General features: G+C 32.8%; 1 protein-coding gene across 3 annotated transcripts in view; it reads left to right on the top strand.

Moving 5' to 3' along the window:
* Positions 1 to 4,678: 4,678 nt before the first annotated feature.
* LOC134710332 (uncharacterized) overlaps positions 4,679 to 14,014 on the top strand; it is a 167,099-nt gene continuing 157,763 nt past the window's right edge. For all 3 annotated transcript variants that reach the window (XM_063570660.1, XM_063570658.1, XM_063570659.1), the window contains exons 1-2: positions 4,679 to 4,769; positions 12,526 to 12,654. In XM_063570660.1, the coding sequence (XP_063426730.1) occupies positions 12,540 to 12,654 (115 nt within the window). In that variant the 5' untranslated portion in view covers positions 4,679 to 4,769; positions 12,526 to 12,539. The remainder of the gene's footprint in view (positions 4,770 to 12,525; positions 12,655 to 14,014) is intronic.

Here is a 14,014-nt window from a genome sequence, read left to right as displayed (position 1 = left end):
TATGTGATGTATGGGGTACATGTCAGTCTGGCAGGTTTCATCTGACCTTGACCTCATTTTCACGGTTCATTGGCCAATGTTATTTTTTTGTGTTTTGGTCTGTTTTTCTAATACTATAAGCCATAGGTCAACTATATTTGGTGTATGGAATGATTGTAAGGTGTACATGTCTGTCTGGCAGAGTTCATCTGACATTGACCTTGACCTCATTTTCATGGTTCATTGGTCAATGTTAAGGTTTCATGGTTTGGTCTTTTTCTTGTATACTATAAGCAATAGGTCCACTATGTTTGGTGTATGGAATGATTGTAAGGTGTACATGTCTGTCTGGCAGGGTTCATCTGACCTTGACCTCATTTTCATGGTTCATTGGTCAATGTTAAGATTTCATGGTTTGGTCTTTTTCTTGTATACTAAAAAGCAATAGGTCCACTATGTTTGGTGTATGGAATGATTGTAAGGTGTACATGTCTGTCTGGCAGGCAGGGTTCATCTGACCCTGACCTCATTTTCATGGTTCATTGGTTAATAAATAAATTTTGTGTATTTACTGTCTTCTGATTGGTTAAAATTATTAGTTTTATTTTCAATGTTGTCAATTTTAATGGCGACACGCCCACTCTAACGTTGTGTATTCATACGCAAACATGTGTGTACGTTGTTATTGTCAAGATAAATAATATAAAAAGTTCTTTGAACCTTGTTTTTGATAGAAATTTATTTATAATGAATGGCAATAATATATTTTGATTTTATTGAACCATAAAACTAATTTTTGACTCTTCACATTTTACATAATCCGCTTCGCGGATTATTCAATGTGAAGAGTCAAAAATCATTTCTACTCCTCTAGGGTCAACTAGTTTAAGAATGTGTCTAATACTTTCTCTGGTTACTTTCAATCCATGTAGGACACATTTATTATACATCCATCTATATCCGTGTGTACCGTTTGATTCTACATCTGATTCTACAAAATTTATTACCGTACGTAAATCCGTATATTCCTTCCTTCGAGACAAATGTATGTTCCGTAGAATCCTTTTTAGATGGCGTAAAGACAAAGAAATGCCATGGTTTAACAATAAAACTTCTACAATGTCTTTGTATGGTAAATTCATGTAGAAATAATTCTCCACAAGACGGAAACCCTTCTGCAAAGAAAACGCAAATTATCATGATAGTTTATAATGGTTTCATAGATCTACCTAGTAAATTCCTCTGAAAAGTCCGTATTTTTGTTCAATATACAGTGATGTTTTTTTAAATTATTGAATAAAAGTAATACTTTAGGGTCGCCGTCTCATCAATTTTCCACAGAAAGTCACAAAACAAGAAAAAATGGTTTTAGTTCATGCTTCTGGTTATTTTTGTTGTTGTTGAGTACTATTTGCCCATTTATGTTTAGTTATCTGTGGGATTTTGCTTTCTTTTCAGCTTTTCGTGTTCTTGTATGTTTATGGGCTTTGCTGATTGTTGAAGGCCGTCACGGTGACCTATAGCTGTTAATTTCTGAGTCATTTGGTCTCTTGTGGCGAGTTGTCTCATTGGCAATCATACCACATCTTCTTTTTTATATTTATATGTTGGTTTGTGTTTTGTTGCACCTAATTTGAATAATCACACGAGCCTCAGCCAATGCCATCATCATGCATCCGTCTTCCGTCCATTAACCGTTTAGTTTAAAAATCTTCTTTGGAACCACTATGGGTATTCTGGCATATAGTATTACCCTTGTCCGTCCGCCCGTCCGTACGTACGTACACTAGGGGACTTTGAACATTCTGTTTGGTCGATTTTCAAGAGTTTTCTATAACTACTGAATTGATTTGATTGAATCTAATTATAAGTAAATATGTTCTTACCAAAGTCCTTAACAAGTGTTGTTACTTTTTGAGCCGATCCGAAATTCAAACTGTTTGGCCACTAGCGGATGTCAAAATTTGCATTGACACCCTATGGAAAACCACATTTGCATCTCCCTTTTTGAGAATCACTAATCAGAATCAAACCAGACTTGATATAGGTGTTCAGTATATAGGTCCTACACAAGTGTTGTTACTTTGTAGTGGATTCGTTAAACAAGAGTGCACACGCTGAAATGTCTCGCCTGCTTTACTAACCATGATTGGTTTAATGTTGATAGTCATAAAGATAAAGTTTCACTACAAGTATCACATAAACTTCAAATTATCATTTATGAAAATGAGGTCAAGGTCATATAAACCAAGACAGACAGACATGTTCACCTTACAATCATTCCATCCATCAAATAAAGTTGACCCATTGCTTATAGTATCAAAGAAGGAGACTAAAACAGGAAAACTAAACACTTAATGAATGGCTTTTATTTATTTTGAATTAATTGAACCATAATACTAATTTTTGACTCTTCACATTGAATAATCCGCGAATTTCTATCAAAAATAAGGCTCAAAGAAATTTTTTATATTATTTAGCTTGACAATAACAAAGTACACACATGTTGGCGTATGAATACACAACATCAGAGTGTGCGTGTCGCCATTTAAATTGACAACATTGAAAATAAAACTAATAATTTTAACCAATCAGAAGACAGTAAATACACAAAATTTATTTATTAACGAATGAACCATGAAAATGAGGTCAAGGTCAGATGAACCCTGCCAGACAGACATGTACACCTTACAATCATTCCATACACCAAATATAGTTGACCTTTGGCTTATAGTGTTAGAAAAACAGACCAAAACACAAAAACTTAACATTAACCAATGAACCGTGAAAATGAGGTCAAGGTCAGATGAAACCTGCCATACTGACATGTACCCCATACAATCATTCCATACACCACATATAGTTGACCTACTGCTTATAGTATCTGAGAAACGGACCTAATCACGTTACTTTAACCTTGATCACTGATCCATGATATGAGGTGGAGGTCAGGTGAACCCTGCCATCGTTTAGAAATGTCGCAGACTGATTCACATGCGCTTGTTGGGTAGACCCACATTTTATGTCGCCTGTGCACGCAGAAGCGACATAAAGGGATCATTTTTCGTCGTCATCTTTAATTTTTATTTGAAAACATTCTTTCATTATTTCATTTAATTGCACTAATAATAGTGTTATTATAGTTAAAGTCAAATTAAGTATTATAAGAATTAAATACGAAAAATAAAAAGGTGGTGCAGCCCATCGGCACACGTGGGCTTATTAAGCGTATCATAAAAAACACAAGAAGGAAGGTTGTTGATGATATGAAGATTTTTCTGCCTTATAAAATGTACACAGTCATTACATACACCTAATATACATTTGTAGTTGAACTGTTGTTTAAAGTACTTAAAAACAGACTAAAAAAAAATTAAAAAAAATACGTCAACCAATGAACCATTAAAATGAGGTCAAGGTCAGATGAAACCTGCCAGACTGACATGTACCCGTTACAGTCATTACATACACCAAATATGGTTGACCTACTGCTTATAGTATTTGAGAAACGGACCTAATCACGTAACTTTAACCTTGATCACTGATCCATGAAATGAGGTCGAGGTCAGGTGAAACTTGTCTGACAGACATGAAGACGTTGTAATGAACTCATATACCAAATAGGGTTATCCTATTACTCATAAAAAGTGAAAAATTCATATGCGTCAATTTATCAAGATAAACAACGATATAATTATATCGAGATAACGAAATAAATATATCGAAATAACGATGTAATAATATCGAGATAACGAATAAATATATCGATATAACGATTTAAATATCGAGATAACGAAATAATTATATCAAGATAACGAAATAAATATATCGAGATAACGAAATAAATAATTATCGAGATAACGATATAAATATATCGAGATAACGATTTATTTATATCGAAATAACGATTTAATTATATCGAAATAACGATATTTATATTGAGATAACGAAATAATTTTTTTTTTTTAGGTCCCCTATGGGCTTCCGTAATTTAAAGATCAAGTTTTCTTACATTTAAAAAAATAACAAACATTTTTTTTCTAAACTTTTATTATGAATATTATAATTTCCCTTGGTAAGGATCTATAATTAAGTTAATTCTTTCAATAACAAAAAAGCAATTAACATTTTCTACATTGATCAGGACATTAGTCAGTGCAGAGTCGACGTTGGTCAGGTCAAGTTTTCTAACACTTCAAATTAGTTTTTTAAATATTTTTTCTTATATCTATGTATTCAATAATAGCATCTTCCTTGACATCAAATTTGAAATCGAACCTTCAAAGAACAAAAAAGTTATTAGCATTTTACATCGGTCAGGACATTAGTCACGGGGGTATGTAATTCGTCAGGTCAAGTTTTATAACTCTTGAAAATATTTATTTTCTTATTTTTTCTTATATTTTTGTATCAAATGTATTAATCTTCCTTGGTATCGAATTTGAAGTCTATCCTGTAAATGATAAAACATTTTTTAGCCGTTTCATATCGGTCAGGACATTAGTAGTTTCAAAGTCAAGTTGGTCAGGTCAAGTTTTCAAACTCTTAAAAATATTTTTTTATTTTTTTTAAATTTTATTTATTAAATATAAGTTCTCATCTTGCTTGATTCCAAATTTCAAGTAAATCCTTCCAATAATAAAAAAGTATTAAGCATTTACATTTCTGTCAGGACATTGTCAGGACATTAGTGTAACCCCTTTCAGGTCCACTTTCAGGTCTTTAGTGTAACCCATTTCATGTGTGTATCTCTGTGAAATGAAAGTAGGACAAAAACACAAGGACACGAGGTACAATATAAATAATAAATAAGCTTTATTTAGAGTCGGAAATGTAAACAAACAAAGATAAGCTCTAATGCGCTTTTATCAGATATACAAGAAATTTTATGTTATCATGTTATCATCTTTTAAAAAGAATAAAATACCAGTACAGTTCAACATCCATGCCACAGGCACTTGTTTCTATCCATACGAAGGTCGACTGCTTCTATTTATATGGAAAGTCGACCTTCGTATGGATAGAAACAAGTGCCTGTGATCCATGCACAAGAAAGTGAAAATTTCATATCTTCTCTCAATTATAAAATGGTTAAGTAGTGCTATAAATCTGTCATTTCATACTGATAAGGCAACTGATATTATTACAACAAACAGATGTTTAAAACACAAAATTGTTAAACTTTAAAAGTTTAGGGAAAATGCACAGGCACTTGTGGGGTTGACCCTCCCCCTTTTTTGGTATCGGGATCGTTCGCCCTGATTACATGTTCGCCCTAGGTTCGTTCGCACTGAGTTTGTTCGCCCTGATAGTTCGTTCGCCCTGATAGTTCGTTCGCCCTATCTTCGTTTATGATATGTATATGTTACATTAATAAACGAAATATATTTTTATATATATTGAAATTTATGTACATGTATATCTATTAAAAGTTAAATACAGAATATTTGACAAATTTATATTAATTAAATAAAATTCTTGGCTGCATTGTTACACTTTATTTTACAATTACTTTTAATGACTTTAATTACTGTTGATATGATTTTGATTGCTGATAAGGTATCATTTGAAATCTTTGATATCACTGATAAATTGTTATATAAATTGTCTTTGATGGATTAATAAGGAAAATAACATTTTTCTCAAATAAAATAGTCAGCTTGGATGGGAAAAACACTAATGACAAGTGATCAATGTAAAGCAGTGTGACTGTGTTTTTGGTATTTGTTTTACTAATCGTAATTCAAATAATAGTGAATGTACAGAAACTTATAGCCTAGTCCTAGTAGCAGCTAGCTATAAACAACATGATACATCGTAAATATTCAGCCAAATTGAAGACTGACTTCAACACATTTAATTATATACACACAACGCAACACTTTATACATGTACTAAAAAATAAAATCAGCGCGAACGGACCCCGGGCGAACAGAAACTAGGGCGAACCAGAATCAGGGCGGACGGACCCGGATTCCCCTTTTTTCTAAATTTTTGGTGTTTAATTATTTTTTTTTGGAAATGTTCTTGATGTTGTTTATCCTGACTTTTAAGATTAATTTGAAGCCCCAATTATTTTTAAATATGTTTTCTTTTTAGATATTTCAATTTTGCAATTAATTGAAAAAATCAGATTTTGTAAAAAAAATCAAAATCACATATATATAAGAAAAAAAAAGATACATTTCTTGATTGGTATTGTGTATTTATTTTAATCTCTTCTTGCAATTGTCACCTATGAATTGAGAATTGAGAAACTCTGAAAGAAACCATGTGGCATCTGTGAACTAACATAATATAATGATATAATTGATGTGACAGTTTAATTTGAAAATATTGTGTTTTCTAAGTGGTGCAGGAGATAAGTTCACTTTTTATTCAACATCATTATGATGCAAATTCTTGGGCTTAGATTGAAGACTGAGTAGTATTATATATACCGAGAAATTACATGTCAACAAGACTGCATAAATTTACAAAAAGATCTTAATGCAGCAGCTAAATGGGAGGCTGATTGGCCCATTGCCTTCCATCCAGGAAAATGCACTATTTTAACCATCACACAGAAAAAGAAACCATTTAAACACAATTACATCCTGCATAACCATATTTTAGAACCAGTAACATCTGCCAAATATCTCGGCGTAACCCTACAGTCTAACTTAAAATGGAACAATCACTACGACATCATCATATCAAATGCAAATCAATCTCTTGGTTTCTTGAGGCGAAACTTAAAAATTTCTAACACCAATATCAAATCCCGTGCTTACCAATCAATAGTTAGACCAAAACTTGAATATGCCTGTAGTTTATGGGATCCATACACAGCAGAGTATAAAAATAAGCTAGAAATGGTACAGAGGTGTGTGGCCCGATATGTATGTAACAATTACCACAACAACAGTAGTGTTACATCCGTGTTAAAAGAACTACAATGGCCCTCACTCACAGAGCGCCGCCTCAAAACCAGACTTATCATGTTCTACAAGGTCATCCATGGACTCATTGCAATACCATGAATACCATCACTAGTCCTCATACCATCAGATACTAGAACAAAAAAATTACATCCTCAAACATTTCGGCAAATATCCAACTCTAAAGACAGCTACAAATGGTCATTCTTTCCGCAAACAATCATCCAATGGAACATGTTACCACAAGTTGTGGTAGCATGTCAAACCATTGAAACCTATAGAGATTAGTTGACACCAACTGTTCTCCACAACATAATCCAATTCTATAAATACCAATGTACATATTTTTTAATCTCTTGTTGTTTTTCTTTTATGTTACGTAATATCACCAAGTATTCTACAAATTTAAAGATAAATTTTTGTTCCTATTTTTTAATCATATACTCCGCGCAAGCAACAGTACGTAATCTTCAATATTAATGAAGCTGTAACTGTATACCAGAAGAAGAAGAAGAAGTAATGTATATAAAATTGTGAAATGGACTAACACCTGATTACTTAGCAATGCCAAATATTAATGATGGGCAACACCACAACTAAGGATCTGTCCCTAATAATTTAGGATCTGTCCCTAATAATGATCTACTTATTCCAAGACCAAATAATTTTTTTTCTTCATTTTTCTGCAACCATAGCTGTAGTCTAAAAAGGGGGGGGGGGTAGTCTTAGGGGTTAGCAGGGCTTAGGGGTTAGGGGGGCTGTGCTGTGAATAGGTCAGGAGAAAACTATCAGAAATATATGGTTAATAGGTCAATAAAGTTGTCATAAGTTCTCATAACTTTTTCAACTGTTATCTTTCTTGGGTGTTACCGCCTGTTTTTATCAACCAGTTTTTCTCTTTTGGCACTTTGGTATTCCAGGATGTAGTACCAAGGTATGGAATAATTCACATCTCAAAATTAATAAATATTGTAATAAGGAATTATTTTTCAAGAAACATTGTTATAAACATTTTCTTGATAATTCTATGCAAATCAAATAATTTGTTTTCTTTCTTTTGTTGTAAGAATAAGAAATTTTAATCAAAACTTTATCAATTATTCCATTTGTATGTTTGAAAGATTGAATTGTGTATATACTAGTGATATATTTTGTATTTTAATGTATGAATGTTAACTGTATACATCATTACATGTATTTTGTTTGAGACTGCCAGGAGACCATTGCCCTCATTTTCATGGTTCAGTGACCACTTGAAAAAATGGAGTAATAAAGAGTAATATGATAACTATATTTGGTATGTGCGTACCTTGCAAGGTCCGCATGCCCGTCAGACAGTTTTCACTTGACCGCACTCACACCACATCTTCCTATATCTATCAACCTCATTTCATGGATCAGTGAACAAGGTTAAGTTTTGGTGGTCTCAGATACTATAAGCAGAGACATGTATACTTATATGTCTTTGCTATAAGCAATAGGTCTAGTATATTCGGTGTATGCAATGATTGTAAGGTAGCAATAAACAGTTAAGAAAAAATATAAAAAATTTCCCTCATAAATTTTACCATCCCTTTTAATTGCTCTCTTGCAATATTAAGCTTACTGTCATGACTGTTTGTGTCATATATGTATGTAATAAGAATCTTCCATAGATTTTATATCCAGTATATGAAATGGTAAAATATAATTTCTATTGGGTGTATCCATGGCAACAATCTTCATTTATTTGTTATAAAATATTGCAATAATTTCTGGACAGATGGCCAGTCTAGCTATGAAAATACGGAGTCAAGCTGAAAAAAGCCCATAAAACATGTAAAATGTGAAACCAAACTCCTAAACTGTGTATTGCTACCTAAGGTGTAGACATGTCCAGCTGGCAGGTGTTATCTGACCTTGACCTCATTTTCATAGTTCAGTTGTTATAGTTAAGTTTTTGTGTTTGGTCTGTTTTTCTTATACTGTCAGTATGCAATAGGTTTACTATATTTGGTGTATGGAATTATTGTAAGGTGTACATGTCTAGTTGGCAGGTGTCATCTGACCTTGTCCTCATTTTTATGGTTCAGTGGTCAAAGCTAAGTTTTTGAAATTTGGTCTTTTTTCTTACACTAAATGCCAAAGGTAAACTATATTTTGTGTATGGACACGGTACGTCTAAACACCACCTAAGCCGCCTTGGTGCACTAGGCTCCTGAAACTGCACTATTCCCATGAAGGAACAGTCTTATAAGCACCAAGGTTATCCAGTAGGATAAAGCTTTGAATAAAGAGCATATATTTAATTTTTGGTATAAATATAAATGAAATGAAAGAGTTATTAACATTTTATATGGCACGTGCCGACTTTTGTTTAATGTGTCCAGTTGTCATATTGTTGATTGAATCCACTGAAGCTTGACAAATTTATTAATTCTGCACAACGCCATGGCAAAGACAAACAGATAAACAAAAGTACACATGACACAACATAGAAAACTAAAGAATAAGCAACACGAACCCCACCAAAACTAAGGGTGATCTCAGGTGCTCAAGAAGGGTAAGCAGATCCTGCTCCATATGTGGCACCTGTCTTGTTGCTTATGTTTTAACAAATCCGGTAAATGAAAAGGAAGGGGATTGTAGTTACGACGTTAGGAACATATCTGATATAATTTGTGAAACGTTTTTCAATAACGGTTAACCAACTCATGATGGCATTCGTAAAATTTACGAAGGGATGATTTTAACTTTACCATTTGGAACTCTTGGTTTAATAGCTTCCTTGTGAGCAGCAACCCTCTATCAAAAAAATCATGATAGGAAATACAAGAACGGGAATATCTTATCAATTGGGAGATATATATATAACCCGTATGTAGGTGCTGCTGGAATGTTGCAACTTAGAAATGGAAAGTTCACAATTGGAAAGCTGAAATCATCTCTTTTGTCTTAAAGTTTTGTTTTCAACCGACCCTCGTTGTCAATTTCTACATGTTAGTCAAGATAAGAGGCCGACTTAACTGTATCTGTTTTATCCTTTATTTCTAGTCTGATGGGATAGATGCATTCAACATAGTCACCAAACTTTGAATTATGTATTTAGTGAGAGAATATCATCTATATAGCGGAAAGTAAAGTTAAAGGATATTGCTAACTTCTAATCTTTCTTCCTAAGAAGTTCCTGTATGAAGTCAGCCTCATAATAATAAACAAACAAGTCGGCAAGAAGAGGGGCACAATAGGTTCCCATTGGAATGCTGACAGTCTGTTGAAAAACACGTCCTCAGAACGTAACAAATATGTTGTCAATCAAGAAATCAAGCATCTTGATAATGTCATTTTCAGAGAATTTTTTGTTTGAATCAGAGTGATCCTTTACAAAGTAGGATTTATCCCTCCTTAAGACAAGATACTTGTAACTATGTTGGCCATTTTTTTTTATTAAACAAAGCAATACCAACTCTTTCAATTTGTCTTTTAGTTTGGAATGTGGAATACTTATGTAAAGTGTAGAAAAGTCAAATGTTTTAGTACTATTGCAAGATGAAAGAGTTAGATTTTATGTACTCTAAAACATACCGTATATGCTAAAAGATCTTTGGAAGTTTTAAGTATCCACATCTGATTCACACCACCTCTAAAATAGCCAGTTTCACAATAACTTTTAAGCCTGTCTTTGATTGCTGATAAAATAGATGTTAATAATTTAGAAAGAGGTTTCGTGGAGCACTTGAAAGACCCAGCAATATAATGTTGTTTGTAAGGACACCTATGAAGTTTAGGTATCCAATACTGTGATGGAAGATCCAGTTCTTCATCTTTGGTTGAAATTCCAAAGGAACATAGAACAGACCTATGATTATCCAGGATTTCCTCTTTGGTAATTATCGTGAGGTATGTTGAGGTTTCCAAGTGAATTGTCAATACCTAATTTGTTTATCAAGCAGTTAATGTAAAAACGATGTTGTTTGGGGCTTTACAACATATTTGTCATGGAGGTAGGATAAGTGTTTTGCAACATTTGGGTCTTTACAGATTGATGTAGCATGGGTATTGATAGACCCATTCAGTTTCTTAATTCTGATTTGTATCAATGACCTCACAGCTGCCTTAATCCATTTGGAAAGAGTGTCTACGTCTTCCTTCTCGCGCTTAGCCATATAAGCTGTACATGTCTTCCTGGCATGTTTCATCTTACCTGGACCTTTATTTCATGATTCATTAGTCAATGTTGAGTTTTCTTGGTTAAGTCTGTTTCTTAGAAACTATAAGTATAAGCAATATGTCAAGTTCAACTATACTTAGTGTATTGAATGATTGTAAGGTGAACATGTATTTTTTGTTCGGTTTATATGACCTTGACCTCAGTTTCTTGGATCATGTTAAGTTTATGTGATAGTTATAGTAAAGCTTTATATTCTGGACTGTCAACATACCGGTAATATCAATGATTAGTAAAGAAGACGAGACTTTTCAGTCATTGTCAGTGTGTGCACTCTTGCTTTCTAATTTAATGGTATTATTTTTATTGCAAAAATGCCATGCCAAACTACAAAAATTTGAATTATATAAAATAAAAGTGTGGAAAATGGTAAATTTATTTAATTTAGAAAGGTAGCAGCCAATGTGCTTTAAAACATTCAGTTGTTGAGATGCTTTACAACAAATATTTTTAATGCGGTGATTAAAATTAAGTTGATAGTCACTATCACCATGATCACTGTATATTAAAAACAGGCTTTTTAGCAAATGTTTTATTTCCAACTGCAATGCCTTGGAATTTATCAGGATTTGCCTGCATACAATTAAAACTAAACCAATCAATTAAAACAACATTTTCTCTTTAAGGTGTACCGGGTACATAATAAATTTTCAAAATTGTTGTCAGCATACATTGCCATACTACATTATTATCATCAGTATAATTATACAGAGTACCATGTTCAATAAAATAGAATATGTCATTTATAAAAAATATTAGATAATAGAGGTCCACCCCTTTCTGAATGTCAGCCCAACTGCAGAGTACTCCCTGAAGTTTGATTTGTATGCTTTAAGATAATTTTAAAGTAATTTCACTGATTTTGAAGAAAGACTGTAGGCAGATAATTTACTTAAAAGAATGTGGTGTGGTAGAAAGTCAAAAACTTTTGAAAGATCAATAAGTATAGCCGCCACATACATATTTTAATTTTATCCAGAGCTCTTTTTCCATCTTCAAGGAGTCTAAGCAAAGTTGTCTGACATCCATGACCTTTTTTGAATGCACATAAAAAAGCATGAAATATATTTTTAAAAAATTCAGTCAACTGGTCAGACATAACGATAATGAGTGTTTTGCATAAAATAATGCTGACATATTTCATTTTGATGTATATCACAATCCCAATTAAGAGCTGTTTTAAGCTGAAATGTTGTGTTCATACTTGCTCAACTCAGGGTTCGATCTCTGCAAGAAAATTCTGCTTTGCTGTCTCTCTGACAGCCTCTGGTTTTTACTTGATCCTGTCAGGGGGTCTAGAGATATGTTAATAGTATTTTCATGCAGGAAAAAAACAGTTTGCTGTCACTCTGACTACCTTTTGTTATATATTTAAGATTGTTTATCAACAATGTACCACATTTTTTTGATTTTTTACAGATAGGCATAGGAAAATGAGGACTGTAGCTTTGATAAGTGGTGGAAAGGATAGCTGTTATAATATGATGCAGTGTGTTATTGAGGGACATGATATTATAGCATTAGCCAATCTCAAGCCAAAAGAAAAAGGTAAAATATGAAAGGTTTACAAAGGTAGTCTAAAATCATTAGCTCATATATCTTAACCCAGTCGGTGTAAAGGAGTATTTAATATGCTGAATCTAATTTGAATTTTAGGTCTGTTTTTGAATCGATCAATATTAGTAATGAGGTCCAAAGTGTCCAAAATTTATTTGATTTAAAAAAAAAAAAAAATATTGGTATTCCTTGATATACTGAATCTGATTGTGTATTTGGATTATTTTTTAACTTTGAGGCCTGTCTTCAATTAGCCCACATTAGGGTCCAAACAGTCATGACAGTCTAAGATACAAGTACTATATATACTTTGGTTTTTACAAGTTAACATATTTAAACAAACAAATCCGAAGGATGAGTTTGTTTAAATATGTTAATGAGTAAGACACATGGTATAAAAAATTTGTAATATAAATAAATTGAAGACCTTCAACTTATATTGGAAATTGATCACCTTACAGTTAATGGAAGCTCGTGCAAGTCACTTTTGCACTTTGTGTATGATCGTCTGTGTATTTCATGTAATAGAACCCCTGAATTTGCAGAAAACAGAAAATAAAGATTTTTTTTTTTAGTTTTGCACCCAGTGTATGATTGTATGGGCAGGTAATTCATAATGTCATCAGAATTTTTTTTTTTGTTTGTTTCAGATTATCTTGCCGCTTTTCTGTGTCTTTTCTTAGCCTTATTTTCGCTTCAAAAGTGCGTAAATCTGGTAAATTTAAAGATAATCGTCGCCTGCAAAATCGTAACTTTTGCTTTCAAATAATAAAGAACATCGACCAATAAGAATAGTCAGAAGAAAATGCCGAGAACTATAAGTATTTCTGTAGCAGGTGTAAGAACACAAGCGTTACTTTGGTTTAGGATTTTGTAACGCAAATTTTAGATGGTGTAATCTGCTTTGTTGTAAAAGAATTCTTTACAACAATATGCAAATATGAACTCTCGCGAGATGTTCAAACAGGTAAATCAGAGACGATTTACATTCTAGTTTTAATGATAAAACAATGTATTTAAACAGGGCAGTTGCTATTTGTCCGGCTAGCCAGACGAATAGTACCAGGACTATTTGTCCGGCCAATACAATGCACATGTCACTATTATATTTGTGTGTGCGTGTAATATTATCTTAAGCAGCACCAGGGGGTAGCACATGTTTGTAATCTTTAGTGTTAAAGGGCCTAATCTTGTTACTGGTAATTGAAATTAATTTGTTGTTTTCTTCATACATGTCATATAGTCCAATGTGGATAACGAATTATAAAAAAAAATCATATATATATCCCATATTTTTTATACATGTTATATAAGAAGAGAGAAGAAACTACTTGTAAAACAAACTTGACTC

This window comes from Mytilus trossulus, chromosome 3 (genome assembly GCF_036588685.1).
Source record: "Mytilus trossulus isolate FHL-02 chromosome 3, PNRI_Mtr1.1.1.hap1, whole genome shotgun sequence".
Classification (NCBI taxonomy): domain Eukaryota; kingdom Metazoa; phylum Mollusca; class Bivalvia; order Mytilida; family Mytilidae; genus Mytilus; species Mytilus trossulus.
The sequence above is the reverse complement of the archived record's forward strand: the minus strand, read 5'-3'. Positions and strand labels throughout refer to the sequence as shown.